Source organism: Anomaloglossus baeobatrachus, chromosome 4 (assembly GCF_048569485.1).
Source record: "Anomaloglossus baeobatrachus isolate aAnoBae1 chromosome 4, aAnoBae1.hap1, whole genome shotgun sequence".
NCBI lineage: Eukaryota > Metazoa > Chordata > Amphibia > Anura > Aromobatidae > Anomaloglossus > Anomaloglossus baeobatrachus.
In genome coordinates, this window is record NC_134356.1 from 34,748,811 (window position 1) to 34,764,384 (window position 15,574).

General features: G+C 44.1%; 1 protein-coding gene across 5 annotated transcripts in view; it reads right to left on the reverse strand.

Annotated features, from left to right (window-relative positions):
• The window catches only part of LOC142301144 (junctional adhesion molecule-like), an 85,743-nt gene that overhangs the window by 34,368 nt on the left and 35,801 nt on the right, over positions 1-15,574 (reverse strand). For 4 of the 5 annotated variants that reach the window (XM_075342168.1, XM_075342167.1, XM_075342165.1 and 1 more), the window contains exon 4: positions 8,014-8,349. The exons of the other annotated variant lie outside the window; for it this stretch is intronic. In XM_075342168.1, coding sequence (XP_075198283.1) covers positions 8,014-8,349 — 336 coding nt within the window. The remainder of the gene's footprint in view (positions 1-8,013; positions 8,350-15,574) is intronic. 5 annotated transcript variants of the gene reach the window in all.

The following is a 15,574-nucleotide window of genomic DNA, read 5'->3' on the forward strand; positions in this document are numbered from 1 at the left end:
CTTCCTACAATAAAAATTGAGTGGATTAAGAGGGCACCATGACGGAGAGTGGTCCCTCCTATTTCTGGTGTCAGGAGATCACAGAGTGGGGTTTCATACATACTTACTCAGGTTAATACTGCTGGCTTTGCATATTCTCCTTTTTCCAGCGATGCTAGGGTTAAGCAGATCATCTGGTCTCCGGAACTCTGAATGAAAGCTATAGCCAGCTGTTCTCTATTGATAATTTGCTCTGCTATAAAGACTTCCCTCCTTGCCCAGGTAATCGCTGGCGATAGTTTCTGCTTAGCTTGCCTCTAGAGGGAACCTGTGAGGTGTGGACCAGGAAGCCATTCAGAGAACATTTGCTGTGTGAAAGATGTGTTGAGTTTTTCCCTTCCTTTGTCCTCTTTGGTTTTTCCCCTCTGGTCCATTCCTCATTTTCTTGTTTTTTTGGTGTGCTTTGTATGATTGCTGTTTATTTTACCCTTGTCTGTCTTATCTTCTATGTATCTTTCCCCTAGAGCTGGACTAGCATTCTCGCTGCCCTGCACACTATACAGGGCTGAGCCCAGGGAAAGGCATGTGATCTGCAACAAGGTGAAAGAACCCATATAGGGATGATAGGGAGTGCAGGGATCAGCCTCAGGTGAGTTTGGTAGGTGACCCTACTCCCCTTTCCCTAGCACCAGGGCCCACCATTGTATTGTGTACCCTGAGTGTTGCAGCACTCACCGATGGTTCCCATGTAGTTACAATGAGCTCTCTTGCCGACTCATCCCTTTTCCTCAGAGCCGGCAAGGGTGGGCACTGTTACAGTGCATTGAAAAGGCATATTGCACGGGGAGAAAATAGTGCGCATGCGCCGGAACTGACAATGCATGGTCAGTAGAACAGGGAGTAGCCCAGCCGCTGAAATAGACGTGACTGATGACGCTTCGTTTTAGACTGGTGAAACCAGTTGCAGCAGTGACCCTGCCACGTATTACTCTTTACAATGCGCTTTCTTGCCAACTCATTACTTTTCATTAGAGCCGGCGAGGGAGTGCACTGATACTGCGCATTGAAAAGGCATATCGCACAGGGAGCACAGAGTACGCATGCGCTAGAATTGACAACGCATGCTCACTAGAACAGGGGGTAGCCCAGCCCCTGAAGCGGATGCCACTGATGACGCTTCGTTAAAGGCAGGAGAAAACAGCTGCGTCAACGACCTCGATGATGTCCTGCTTTCGTATCCCAGTATACACTTTGGATTCCCAAACAAAGCGTCATCAAAATGTAATTAGAAAAAAAACCATAGCAGTTAGGGCATGTGTACACACTGCAGATTTGGTGCAGAAGTTTTCTGTGTCAAATCTGCATCTTTTGGCAGAAAAACGCACCAAAAAACGCATGTGTTTATGGTGAGGTTTTTTTCCATGCATTTTTTGTAATGACGTCAATGGCTGGAAGGGCTAAAAAATGCAGAAAAAAAATGCCCCAACAATTGTCATGTGCAGATTTTTTCTACACCAAAATCTGCAAGGAAAAACAAGCAACGTGCGCACAGCACTTCAGTAATGCAGATTTTGGTACATATTTCTCAAAGAAATGCAGCAAAAAACACACCGTGTGCACAGGCCTTTGGAGTAGAGAGGGAATGGCAGGGACTTTTTAATTATAGTATATTAGAAAAGTGAATAGATTGTTACATTAACTAAATAGACTTTTAGGATTAAAACCTTCTTTAGTTTCAGACCACCCTTCTAAGAGGTTTCAGAGCATTTACAGAAAGCCTCCAGGTAGTGAAATGATAAATACAGAAAGATCATAGTTTCCGTTAATAAAATCAATAAATGCCCCAACAACTTCTGCTCTTCCTCCCCTATCACAGCATGCAGACTATCAGAAAGAGAAACTGCATCTGCATCCCCCTCCTCTCCCCTCTGTTTATTGTTTTATGTTAGATGGTTTATAGTAAATGTGGAGATTTTGGAACATTTACAGAATATTTCAGTTCTCCATATTTAGCAGTGATGGTCATCAGTACTAGGAATCTCGTTCCTGAATTGGCTGGTGGGTCGGACAACACAAATACAGAGGGCACAGACCCCCCCCCAGTTAGTCAAATTTGTAGGAGCTTTATTTGAAACCCATTGTACCTTGATCTTGAAGTTTATCTTTCTGATGTAACCTGATTATTTCTTGACCATTTTCTTGGACTTTCTACTTTCTCTCTAAAACAGATCTTTCTATATCACTGACACCAAAATCTGCATCGCCTGATCCAGTTTTGGGCTCCACATTTTAAAAAAGTTATTCAGAAGTTAGAGTCAGTTCAAAGATGGCAACTAGATTATTACGAGGGATGGAAGGCCTCCAATGTGATGAGAAGTTGAAAAAGTTTAGAAGAAGATGTCTCGGAGGAGATCTCATTTATATGTATAAATACATGTGTGATCAATACAAATGACTGGCACATGACTTATTCCTTCCAAAGACAATCCTAGGGAGCAGGAGACATGCACTGCGAATGGAAGAAAGGCAATTCTGGCAGTTAGGCTATGTGCGCACTTACCGGATTTAGCCGCGGATTTTCCGCGGATTTGCTGCATGTTTCGCTGCAGAAAATGTTCATAACATCTCTGCAGTGAATCACCAGCAAATCCTATGGAGAAAAAAAATCCTGTGCGCACTGGGCGGAATTTGACAGCTGCATGTTTTGCTGCGGGAATCCCGCAGCAAAAACAAGTGCATGTCACTTCTTTTCCGCACATCGCTGCGGTATTTCACTCCATTGACTCAATGTTAATCATGAAATCCCGCAGGGAATAACGCAGGCAGCAAATTCTGTGCGGTTCACTGCGTTTTCCTGCGTTATTCCCTGCGGTATTTCACGGTTTACCTCCGGTAATGTGCATCGCCTGTCTGCGGTTTTGCAGGGAAGTGATGTCATTACAGGAAGAGGAAGCCGTGCAGAGAGTAAACACACAGATCACACACACACAGACACATCACAGACACATAGAACACACATAGAAAGAAAACGGAAATATAGAAAACAAAGAACGTGGGCTCCGCTGCATATTTACCGTCCAGCCGAGGTAAGCACACAACGGCAGCCCGGTATTCTCAGGCTGGGGAGGGAGAGGGGCAGGGGTAATGTCCCCCGCCTCACTCCCCCTCCCACAGCCGAGAATATCAGCCGCAGCTGCCCCGGCACTGTCGCATGCAATATGCGGCAGTACCGGAATGTCCCCGGCTCTTCTTGCCACCGTGTAGCAGTGGCAGCAAGGTAATACAAGGGGTTAATGTTGGTGGGGGACCACCGCCATTAACCCCAGGCTTGATCATGGCAGCGTCTATGTGACAGCTGACATGATCAACCCGTAAGTAAAGTGAAAAAACACAGACACCGAAAATTCCTTTATTTTAAATAAAACCAACAAGCCTCGTTCACCATTTTATTAACCCCCCAAACAAAGCTCCGGCATAATCCACAGGTCCGACGTCCTGCGCTGCTTACATCCAGCCGCGACTGTCACAGACACAGCACTGAATGAAAGCAGCAGACAGCAAAGGTAATTACCGGTCATTTCCCACGGCCGGTAATGTGAACTCACTGCCGACCGTGGGAAATGCAGCGATCTGTCCTCTATCCCTCTATCTATCCCTCTGTCTGTCTATCTATCCCTCTATCTATCTATCTATCTATCTATCTATCTATCTATCCCTCTATCTATTCTTCTGTCTATCTACTATCAGAATTAAATGTATTTTTTTTTTTTTTTCTTCAATGTGCTTTATTGCATTGAATGCAATAAAGCACATCCCAACCCGCACGCGGCAAAACCGCGGCAATACCGCGAACAATACCGCGGTAAAACCGCAGCAAACCACATGCGGTTTTCGGGTGCGGTTTCCCGCGGTTTTTTACCGCGGGTGCGGTAATCTTTGAGAGCATGCGGAATTTACGCAAGGAAATTTCATTTCCCAGTGCGCACAGAGCCATAAATAGGAAAGGGTTCTTTACAGTTAGAGCAGTCAGACTGTGGAATGCCGACCACAAGAGGTAGTAATGGCAGACACTAGGACAGATTTTAAAAAAGGGCTGGGTTATTTCCTCAGTACATAACATTGTTGGTTATAGATGATTTAGTGACAAAAATATATAATTGGTGGAGGAAGGTTGAACTTGAAGGACCTAAGTCTTTTTTCAACCTATGTAATAATATTCATGCAGCATTTGCTTGGACCTGTTCCGCCCACAGCCATGACTCAGTCATGGGTACGGGATTGAAATAGACCAGGTGAGTGCTGCTAAGAGCAGTTCTACTATTCATATGTGAGGCCGTATGGCACATTTTATAAAAATATTTTAATGTAGGACTGCCTCAAATGAGATTTGCCGTGACGTGGCGAGGCAGCTCAAGAAATTGCAATTTTTTGCCAAAAATCTCAAAATTTTTATAATAAGTACAGTTTGGAATTTTAGTGCTGAAGTGCACATTTAGTGCTGGCTTTTTGTTTTTCTTCAGATCAGAGTATTGTAGTGCGCCTGCGCAGGACCTCAATACCAGCCTGTGTGTATCAGGTAGGACGTGTCGTGTACCCAGGCTTCAGAAAAAGGAAGACCAAGATGGCCGAAAGAGGAGGCACCACCCATCTGACTGTTGTGCACCGGAGTGACCTTCTAGGTGAGTATTACAGTATAAAGTGATTTTTATGTTCTACAGCGCAGCCTGGGCTCTTATATACAGCATGTTAGAATGCTGTATATAGGAGCCTGGTGATGGTAGCCGCAGCTTATAGGCCCTAAAACTGGTGACAGGCTCCCTTTAAGAGCTCAGACAGCTTTTTTTTTTTTCCATAAGAGTTCTATTTCATTTTTTTATTTTTTTATGGACAGAGCTTATACATAGTATACTCTAGGGGACTGTTCACATGTTCAAAATTTTTATAATAAGTACAGTTTGGAATTGTTAGTGCTGAAGTGCACATTTAGTGCTGGCTTTTTGTTTTTTCTATGTAATAATATGTCTGACCTGACGTGTGAACTTATTGCTTTTTATTAGTATGTTCTGTGGCGGTTACTCGTTACTCTGAGCAATCATATATCCCACTTCCCTATAATTTGGTTCCTCTTCTACTGATGATATCAAAAGAATCAACCACCGGGTTCGCTAACGGTATCGATGTCCTAATGTCAACAGAATACCTCCACCTTAAGCAAATTTCAGGGGAAAATTGAAGTGATAAGGACTAAATTGTTCCACCTAGTTGGTATCTTAAGAACCAGACCAGTACTGTACTACGGTACTTAACTGACGGTGTGAGCAGAGCTTAAAAGAAGGCAATAATTAGGACTTTTTCTTTTAACGTACTTCAGCTTGATCTTGAGCAATGGCAACTTGATAGATGAATGTTCTGTAGGAAGATTGATCTTGTGCAGCCTAGATAGGTCCACCAGGGTCTTCTCCACCATTATCTTGATAGTATCAAGCCATCGGGTTGCTGATTTTCCTCTTCGCCTTGTTCCTTCTATTGTTCTGACCATGATGTCCTTCTCCAGTGATTGGTCTTTTTCATATGATGTGTCCAAAGTAGGGAAGTCATTACTTGGTTATCCTTGCTTCGAGTGATATGTCTGGCTTGATTTGTTCCAAAATTGACTTATTCGTTTTTCTTGCCATCCATGATATTGATAACATCCTTCTCCAGCACCACAATTTGAAGGTGTTGGTTCTTCTTCTGTCATCGTCCAGTTTTCGAATCCATATGTTACCACAGAAAAGTCCAGACTATGTACAAACTGAGACCAGACTATGTATGAGTCGTGTCTTTGTCACCAGTGAAATCTTCCTTGATTTGAGGATCTTTTCCAGTGACTTCATTGTTGATTTGCCCATAGCTATTTTCCTGTTGACTTCCAATGTCATGGGTGCATATTGACTGATCAATGATCTGAGTAGGTTGAAGTCCTTTACAACTTCTATTTTGTCACTGCCCATCTCAAAAATCAATAATCAGTACTGAGTTACTGAGTTGAGTACTGAGATAAATATTCAGAGTAATCAGTATCCTCCTGAATTGTTTCATGTCTAAGCCTAAAATCCATACTATTAAAGCCATATCAGGGAAAGCTAATTGTAAAGTTTGTCTATGATTGTGTAGCGCCAGTGTGAGACACTGACTTTCTCACCTCCCCGGCCAGGTTGCATCCTGCCCTGCACTCCCCCAGCCATCCGCGTGTGCTGTTTCCTCCTTCCCCTCTCGGGCTGTGTACATGCCGCATAGGGTTCCCAAGAGAACCTATGGCAGAGAGGCACTGTGTATTTAAGGCACCCTCCCATTAGGGGAGGTGCCTGTGCAATGCTTCTAGTTATTCAGTCAGTCTGCTACCTAGCTAGTTGTCAGGTTCTGAGCTCCTGTCCTGTTATCCCTGTGTTCGTCTCCGTAACCTGTCCTGGAGGTCAGCTACCACAATCTCGGTCACTGCTAAACCCCCCACTAAAGGGTAAGCTCGGGTCCCCCCTATTGTCCAGTGGGTCCACTAATCCCACCCGTTGCCCCTACACCAGCCGCGAGTGTTACAGATTGCCCATAAGTGCCGGGTATTCCCTGCCACCATGATCTCCCCCATTTACCACACATACTGTATGGCCAGTTCTAAAGGGGGCTTTACACGGTAGCGATATCGCTAGCAATTTCTAGCGATATCGAGCGTGTAAGTACCCGCCCCCGTCGCACATGCTATATCATATGATCGCTGCCGCAGCGAACATTATCACTACGGCAGCATCACACGCACTTACCTGGTCGGCGGCGGCGATGTGACCGCCGAACAATCCCTCCCTCAAGGGGGAGGGACGTTCGGCGTCACCAAGCGGCCGGCCAATGAAAGCGGAGGGGCGGAGAGGAGCGGGACTTAACATCCCACTGACCTCCTTCCTTCTGCATTGTGGCCGGCGGCAGGTAAGGAGACTTTCCTCGCTCCTGCGGTGTCACACACAGCGATGTGTGCTGCCGCATGAGCGATGAACAACATGGATAAACAACCCTTACTGATTTTTGAGTTTGGGACGACCTCTGCATGGTGAACGATTTTCACCATTTTTGAGGTCGCTTAAGGTCGCTGGTAAGTATCACACGCTGCGATATCATTAATGACGCCGGATGTGCATCACTAACAACGTGACCCCGACGATAAAACATTAACGATATCGTAGCGTGTAAAGCCCCCTTTAGAGTTATAACCAGGACTGTCTTTTGGGGTATGTGGTATCTGTGGCCCATAATGGTGGAGGTGAGATGCAACACTGGATCTAACACACATGACTTGTGACGTAGATTAAACTTTATATTATTTCTATCACAGCTATCCTGTATAGTACTGTTATTATATTACTTTATGTTTGAAGGAGCTACTCGTATTTGGTCACTGCGTGGTAGTATGTAGATTGTGCGGCACTTTTATAATGGTCTATACCCTATAAATAATGTACCACACTACAATCAATAAAATATTGTCTATTAAAGATACCATGAAACATATCTTTATTAGGCAATAGATGTTATTCATTGTAGTGTGGTACATTATATAGGGTATATAGTATATTAGCTCACACCAATCATTGTACATGGGTTTTCTACTTTTGCAAAGATATACAACTCTATTTGATTAATGGTTTATTTAGGTTCTAAGTGACTAGATATGAGAAGCAAACATAGAGATGAAGGGAAACATAATAAAGATTAAAATGACCCTCCACACACCTCACCCGATTCTGATTGCGACCACTGCCCTCACACCCAACTAGGGTAGTCTGGCTTGTTTGCCCCATCTTCTTTCTTGGCTTCAGTCCTCTCTGCCTTAGTTTGCCAACACTTAAGGATGATACAATTTTTTTTTACTAAGAAAATAACCTACATTGAGCTCCTCTAGAGGCCCATAATCCATTCCTGTGGGGGATATGTTTTTAGTTTTTTCACAAAGGGCCAACATAGAACATGCACTGAGCTGTGGAGTTGTCAAAGTGTAAAAGTTCTCACCTTGTATTATCACTTCCACATGTTCTATCATGTCATTGAGTAGTCCAGGGATCTCCACCCGGCAGCAGTACGTTCCTTCATCCTCTTTGGTGACCCCGGTGATGGTCAGGGACACGTCCCCCTGACTCATGTTCCCCAGTAGCTTATATCGGTCAGATTTCTTCCAGGTCACTCTTTGGCCATCAGTCCTGATGATCCCATTACTACACTTAGAAACTGGACATCCGCCTCGTCCCCAGCACAAGGGGTGGTGATGGGTATAAACCATATATGTACACGGTAAGGTCAATGGGCCATTCACCGATCCTGTGACAACTTCTCCTGATACAGACACAACTGTGGAGGGAAAGCTTTATGTTTAGATTACATAATCATTTTTGTTAAAAAGTTTTTAATCTTGGAGATATTCCTAATATTTCCATCTTAAGTCAGTTCTGCGGTCACAGAATGGTTCATATCATCCATTGAGTAAGGTCCCAACTAAGAAGACCCCGAAATTCAGACTTACAGTATGATCTTGTAAACACTGAGATCTCCAGGTACCTTGAAGGTGTAACCCAAAACTCCTGATGCAAAATCCAACTACCCTGTACCATTTATAAGACTAGTGTCTCCTTATGTCATAGACGGGTCTTCGGATCTCCTAGGACATCAGTGCTATTTTGTATGCTCCATAGCTTTTCCTTTGGCTCAGAAGTATGGCACCATTCAACCATATAAGGTGGAGATATCCTAAGGAGCTCTTTTCTGATGGACATAGATCCTGAGGTTTCGTTACTCACCCACAAGATGCAAGAAACAGAGACAGCCAGCTGCGGAGGTCTTCATTGTCTTCTTCTCGCTCCCCAATGACATGTCACTATAGAATAGACTGTCACGTATGAGACCAGTTCTCTTCACTCTTTCTATGACGGGGCTTGTGGGGTCTCCGCTCATATCCTTTTCTTTACCACAGTACATAGTTACACGAATTGGTGACTTTAAGTCTTTATAAGTTTCATAATGTGCTGTGGTTGTGTAGAGCGGAGTTATCTCTTCTGCATTTCGGACTTCCTGGTTTAGTACCAAATACATGCGAAACTGATAAAAAAAACATCTCAAACTTTTCTATTCAGAGCAAAATGTGGAGCACGAACAAAAATGTTAGATGTGATGGCTGATACCCCCACCAATCCCTAGATTAAAGGACCCCTGTGCGGAGGAGAGGTGGTGTATGGAGGAGGAGTAGCTGAGAACACTACTACATCTGTATGGGTGTGTTCACACAGTGCTTTTTTGCAGCTTTATTTTCTGCGCAAAAAGTATTGCCAGGGAAAATGCTGCTCCATTGTGGAATGTCATCTACAGTTATGTCTAAAATTTATTATTAATTTTATATAATTAGAGTTTGGTCCATCTAGTTCAACCTTCCTTCACCAATTATACATTTATCACTAAATCATTTATAACCAGCAATGTTGTGTACTGAGGAAATCATCCAGCCCTGATATAAAGCTGTTATAGTATCTGCCATTACTACCTCTTGTGGTCGGCATTCCACAGTCTGACTGCTCTAACTGTAAAGAACCCTTTCCTATTTAGCTGCCGGAATCGCTTTTCTTCCACTCGCAGTGTATGCCCCCTGGTTATTAGTATTGTCTTTGGAAGGAATAAGTCATGTGCCAGTCCTTTTTATTGACTACACTTGTATTTATACATATAAATATCTCCTCTTACATTTTTTCTAAGCTAAACAAGTCCAACTTTACCATCCTCTCATCATATCGGAGGCCTCCATTCCTTGCAATAATCTAGTTGCCGCCTTTGCACTGACTCTAACTTCTGAATGTCCTTTCAAAATGTGGAGCCCAAAAGTGAATCCCATATTCCAGATGTGTCCTTACAAGTGATTTATATAGGGGTAACAAATAACAATACATTGGGATTGCAGGATTTTATCACTCTTTTTATACACCCTAAAATCTTGTTTGCTTTAGCAGCTGCTGCCTGACATTGAGTGCTGTTCTCAGCTTATTTGTAATGAGAATACCCAAGTCCTTCTCCTGTTCTGTAGTCCCGAGTTTACTTCCATTTAATGTATACGCAGCTATAGGATTACTCTGTCCTAGGTGCATTACTTTACATTTATCAACATTAAATCTCATTTGCCAAGTATCTGCCCATTCTGACATCTTATCCAGATCTTTTTGTAATATTGTCCTCTCAAGGTTCGTTTTTAATATCCCACATAGTTTGGTGTCATCAGCAAAGACTGACACTTTACTATCAATCCCATCCACAAGGTCATTAATAAAGAGATTAAAATTAATCGGTCCAAGCACAGATCCCTGCGGCACCCCACTGCTGACTATAGCCCATTTAGAGAATGTACCATTTATGACTACGCTTTGATTCCTATCTTTTAGCCAATTCCTTACACATCTGCTTATAGTTTCCCCTAGTCCCGTCTTCTGAAGCTTCAGTATAAGGCTGTTAGGTGGTACAGTATCAAAGTCCAGATAAATTACATCAGCTGCATTACCAATATCCAGATTTGCACTTACCTCCTCATAGAACCCCAACAGGTTGGTTAAACACGACATATATTTCATAAATTCATGCTGGTTGTCAGTTATTATATTATTCTCTGCAATATATTTCTGCATGTCATCTCTTATTATGCTCTCAAAATATTTGTACACTATTGATATCAGGCTTACTGGATGGTAGTTGCCTGAATCCACCTTCTAACATTTCTTAAATATTGGTACCACGTAAGCCATTGTCCAATCCTGCAGTACCAACCCTGTTACAAGACAGTCTAAAGCTGGTGTCACACACAGCGACAACGACAACGACGTCGCTGCTACGTCACCATTTTCTGTGACGTTGCAGCGACGTCCCGTCGCTGTCGCTGTGTGTGACATCCAGCAACGACCTGGCCCCTGCTGTGAGGTCGCCGGTCGTTGCTGAATGTCCAGCTTCATTTTTTGGTCGTCACTCTCCCGCTGTGACACACACATCGCTGTGTGTGACAGCGAGAGAGCGACGAAATGAAGCGAGCAGGAACCAGGAGCCGGCGTCTGGCAGCTGCGGTAAGCTGTAACCAGCGTAAACATCGGGTAACCAAGGGAAGACCTTTCCCTGGTTACCCGATATTTACCTTCGTTACCAGCCTCCGCTCTTGCTGCCAGCGCCGGCTCCTGCTCTGTGCACATGTGGCTGCAGTACGCATCGGGTAATTAACCCGATGTATACTGTAGCAAGGAGAGCAAGGAGCCAGCGCTAAGCAGTGCGCGCGGCTCCCTGCTCTCTGCACTGTGACATGTAGCTGCAGCACACATCGGGTTAATTAACCCGATGTGTACTGTACCTAGGAGAGCAAGGAGCCAGCGCTAAGCAGTGCGCGCGGCTCCCTGCTCTCTGCACTGTGACATGTAGCTGCAGCACACATCGGGTTAATTAACCCGATGTGTACTGTACCTAGGAGAGCAAGGAGCCAGCGCTAAGCGCGGCTCCCTGCTCTCTGCACATGTAGCACAGCGACGTTATGATCGCTGCTGCTTCTGCTGTGTTTGACAGCTAAGCAGCGATCATAACAGCGACTTACAAGGTCGCTGTTACGTCACCGAAAATGGTGACGTAACAGCGACGTCGTTGTTGCTGTCGCTTAGTGTGAACCCAGCTTAAGACGATGAGATACAGCAGTCTGTCAATTACTGAGCTCAATTACCTCAATATGAATGCCATCTTGCTTGGGGGATTTGTCAGTTTTAAATTTGTTCAGATGCAGCCGTACTCCTTATGTTAAATTAGCTATATCAGGTGATAAACTTTGATTTTTGTCTTGTTGAATGATCTCTGGAACAGACAGTTTATTGATGAACATCAATGAAAAGTGTCTGTTTAATATCTCAGAATTGGCTTTGTCCACAATAATTATCCTGTTATCGTCTAAGGGCGGCTTTGCACACTACGACATCGCAGGTGCGATGTCGGTGGGGTCAAATCGAAAGTGACGCACATCCGGCGTCACTTGCGATGTCGTAGTGTGTAAATCCTAGATGATACGATGAATGAGCGCAAAAGCGTCGTTATCGTATCATCGTTGCAGGCTCCGACATTTCCATAATGCCGGTGCCGCGACAGGTACGATGTTGTTCCTCGCTCCTGCGGCTGCACACATCGCTGTGTGTAAAGCCGCAGGAGCGAGGAACTTCACCTTACCTGTCGCCGGCGGCTATGGAAGGAAGGAGGTGGGCGGGATGTCTACATCCTGCTCATCTCCGCCCCTCCGCCGCTATTGGCCGCCTGCTGTGTGACGTCGCTATGACGCCGCACGACCCGCCCCCTTAGGAAGGAGGCGGGTCGCCGGCCACAGCGACGGTCGCAGGGCAGGTGAGTGCATGTGAAGCTGGCGTAGCGATAATGTTCGCTACGCCAGCTATCACACGATATCGTACCTGCGACGGGGGCGGGGACTGTCGCGTGCGACATCGCAGCATCAGCTTGCGATGTCGCAACGTGCAAAGCCCGCCTAAGGTACAGATGCGCTCCTTTTTATTGTTTTTGGCATTAATATGTTTGTACATTTTTAGGGGACTTATTCTAATATTGTTGGCGATATGTTTTTCAGTAGCTAACTTTGCTTGATTGATTTCTTTTTTATATGTCTTATTTAGGTCTTTATAGTCCTGAAATGTTGATTTTTCAGCCTTCAAGGTTTTGAATACTTTTTCCTTTTTTGTTGTTATATTTTTGTTCTGTCTTATTTATCCACAATGATTTATTTTTATTCCTGGACATACCAAAGGGTATATAGCAGTATATCCTTAAACTTGCCCCATTTATGTTCGTTATCCCCAGTTACCATAACATGGCGTCTGTCTACAGGATTAAAGTCTTCCCTTTGTTGATATCAGCGTTCCTAAAATTCCAGGTTTTAGCATTTCCCCTTTCAAGTATTCTATTGAATATTACTTTGAAGCTTACCATATTATGGTCACTGCTGCCCAAGTGCTCCAGGACCTATAGGTCTGAAATTATATCTGGTCTACTTGACAGGACCAAATCCAGCAAATTATCTTCCCTGGTTGGTTCATCTACCATAGTCCCAGCCCCATCTAAATCCTTTTATACCCCTACTATCTCACTCTGTCCACTCTATTTGTTATATGCACAACTAGGCTCTCTCCCCCAAATCTTAGTTTAACTCCTTCCTCCCCAGCCTGTTTTCATCTTCCTGACTACCCTAAATTTTACAATTCTGACCAATGTCTCTTTTATGCAGAAATAACTCTAGAACGCTTCAACTGATCCCGGTGATTCTAACAATGTTATTTCGTGACACATTGTACTTCATGTTAGTGGTAAATTTAGGTCAACATTTTTTGTTTATTTGTAAAAATATCGGAATTTTGGAGACAATTTAGAAAATTTTGCAATTTTCAAACTTTTCATTTGTATCTTTGCCCTTAAACCAGAAAGTTATATCACACAAAATAATTAAGAAGTAATATTTCCCACATTTTAGACCATTTTAAGTGACTTTGAGGGGCCTTTATGAAGGATAATACCCAAAAGTAACACCATTTTAAAAACTGCACCCCTCAAAGTGCTCAAAACCACATCCAATAAGTTTATTAACCCTTTAGGTGCTGCACAGGAATTAAAGCAATGTGGAAGGAAAAATTTAAAATGTTACTTTTCCCCACAAAAATGTTGCTTTAGCCTCAAATTTTGCATCTTCACAAAGGTAACAGGAAAAAATGGACCGTACAACTTGTTGCGCCATTTCTCCGAAGTACCTCCTAAGTATCTCCTGATACCCCATATGTGGTGGAAAACTACTGTTCGGACGCACAGCAGGGCTTGGAAGGGAAGGAGCACCATTTGACTTTTGGAGTGCAAACTTGGTTGGAATTGATAATGGACACCATGTCACATTTTCTGAGCCCCTGATGTGCCTAAACAGCGGAAACCCATCACAAGTGACCCGATTTTGGAAACTACACCTCTCAAGGACTTTATTTATAAATGTCGTGAACACCTTGAACCCACAGGTGCTTCACAGAATTTTATAAGGTTGAGCCCTGAAAATGAAAAAATAAATTTTTCCCACAAACATGTTGCTTTTGCCCCAAATTTTTACTTTCCACAAGGGTAACAGGAGAAAATGGACCATGCAATTTCTTGTGTAATTTCTCCTAACTACACCAATAGCCCATTTGTTGTGGAAAACTACTGTTCGGACGCACAGCAGGGCTTGGAAGGGAAGGAGCACCATTTGACTTTTGGAGTGCAAAATTGGTTGGAATTGATAATGGACACCATGTCACATTTTCTGAGCCCCTGATGTGCCTAAACAGCGGAAACCCATCACAAGTGACCCGATTTTGGAAACTACACCTCTCAAGGACTTTATTTATAAATGTGGTGAACACCTTGAACCCACAGGTGCTTCACAGAATTTTATAAGGTTGAGCCCTGAAAATGAAAATTAAATTTTAAACCATAGGGCCCCTGGCATCATATCACAGGGGTCTTGATCTGGGTAGATAGGGAGCCAGCCCCCTTCCTCTCTCAAGCTTCTAAATGCTATGATCGCTATTGATCGCAACATTTTGGGGGTTAAACAGCCAGAGGCGAGGTGGACACTGGCTCTGGTTGTGACAACTGGAGCTCACCTATCTCTTAAGCCTAGTTCTAGCTCCTGTACCCGCATGATCACCAGGACGTACCAGTACGTCTATTTGCAGGAATGCAGTGGAAAATAGGAAGTACCAATATGTCCAATGTCAGGAAGGGGTTACAAGCACCTCCAGCTGTCTGACCAAGTGCAGCAGTCCCCTCCCTATTGAGGTGCAGACTGTCCCTACTGTAGAGCCTGTAGCTGACACAGAAGTTGGCCCAGTTCTCCATGACCCTAAACTCTTCCTTCTGGCACCAATTACTAAGCCACTTAATTATCTCCCTAAGCGCTTGCTGTTTTTCTAGTGATGCTTGTGGCACCAGTAGCATTCCTGAAAACGCCACCTTGGAGGTCCTGGATTTCAGCTTCTCTACTACTTTCCTGTAATCGTTTTTAAGGACCTTAGACCTCCCTCTAACCTTGTCATTGGTACCAATGTGCACCATGACTGCTGGGTTTTCCCTGGCCCCACCCAGCAATCTGTCTATCCGATACGCAATATGCCGAACCCAAGCACCTGGCAAACAACACACTGTTCGGCATTCATGGATTATGCGACAGATGACCCTGTCTGTCCACCTAATTATAGAGTCTCCTACCACCAGCATCTGTCTGGCCCTTAATGATAGAATCCCCCCCACCACCAACTGTTTGGCCCCTAATTATAGAGTCCACTACCACCAGCATCTGTCTTGCCCCTAATTAGAGCGTCTCCCAATCACCAACATCTGTCCCCTAATTATAGAGTTCTCGACCACCAACATCTGTCTGGCCGCTAATGATAGAGTCTCCCTGACCACCAAATGTGTCTGGCCCCTAATTATAGAGTCACCGACTACCAATGTGACGCCCTGGGCAAGCCAGGGGTCACAGGTCATGACACCCCCACAC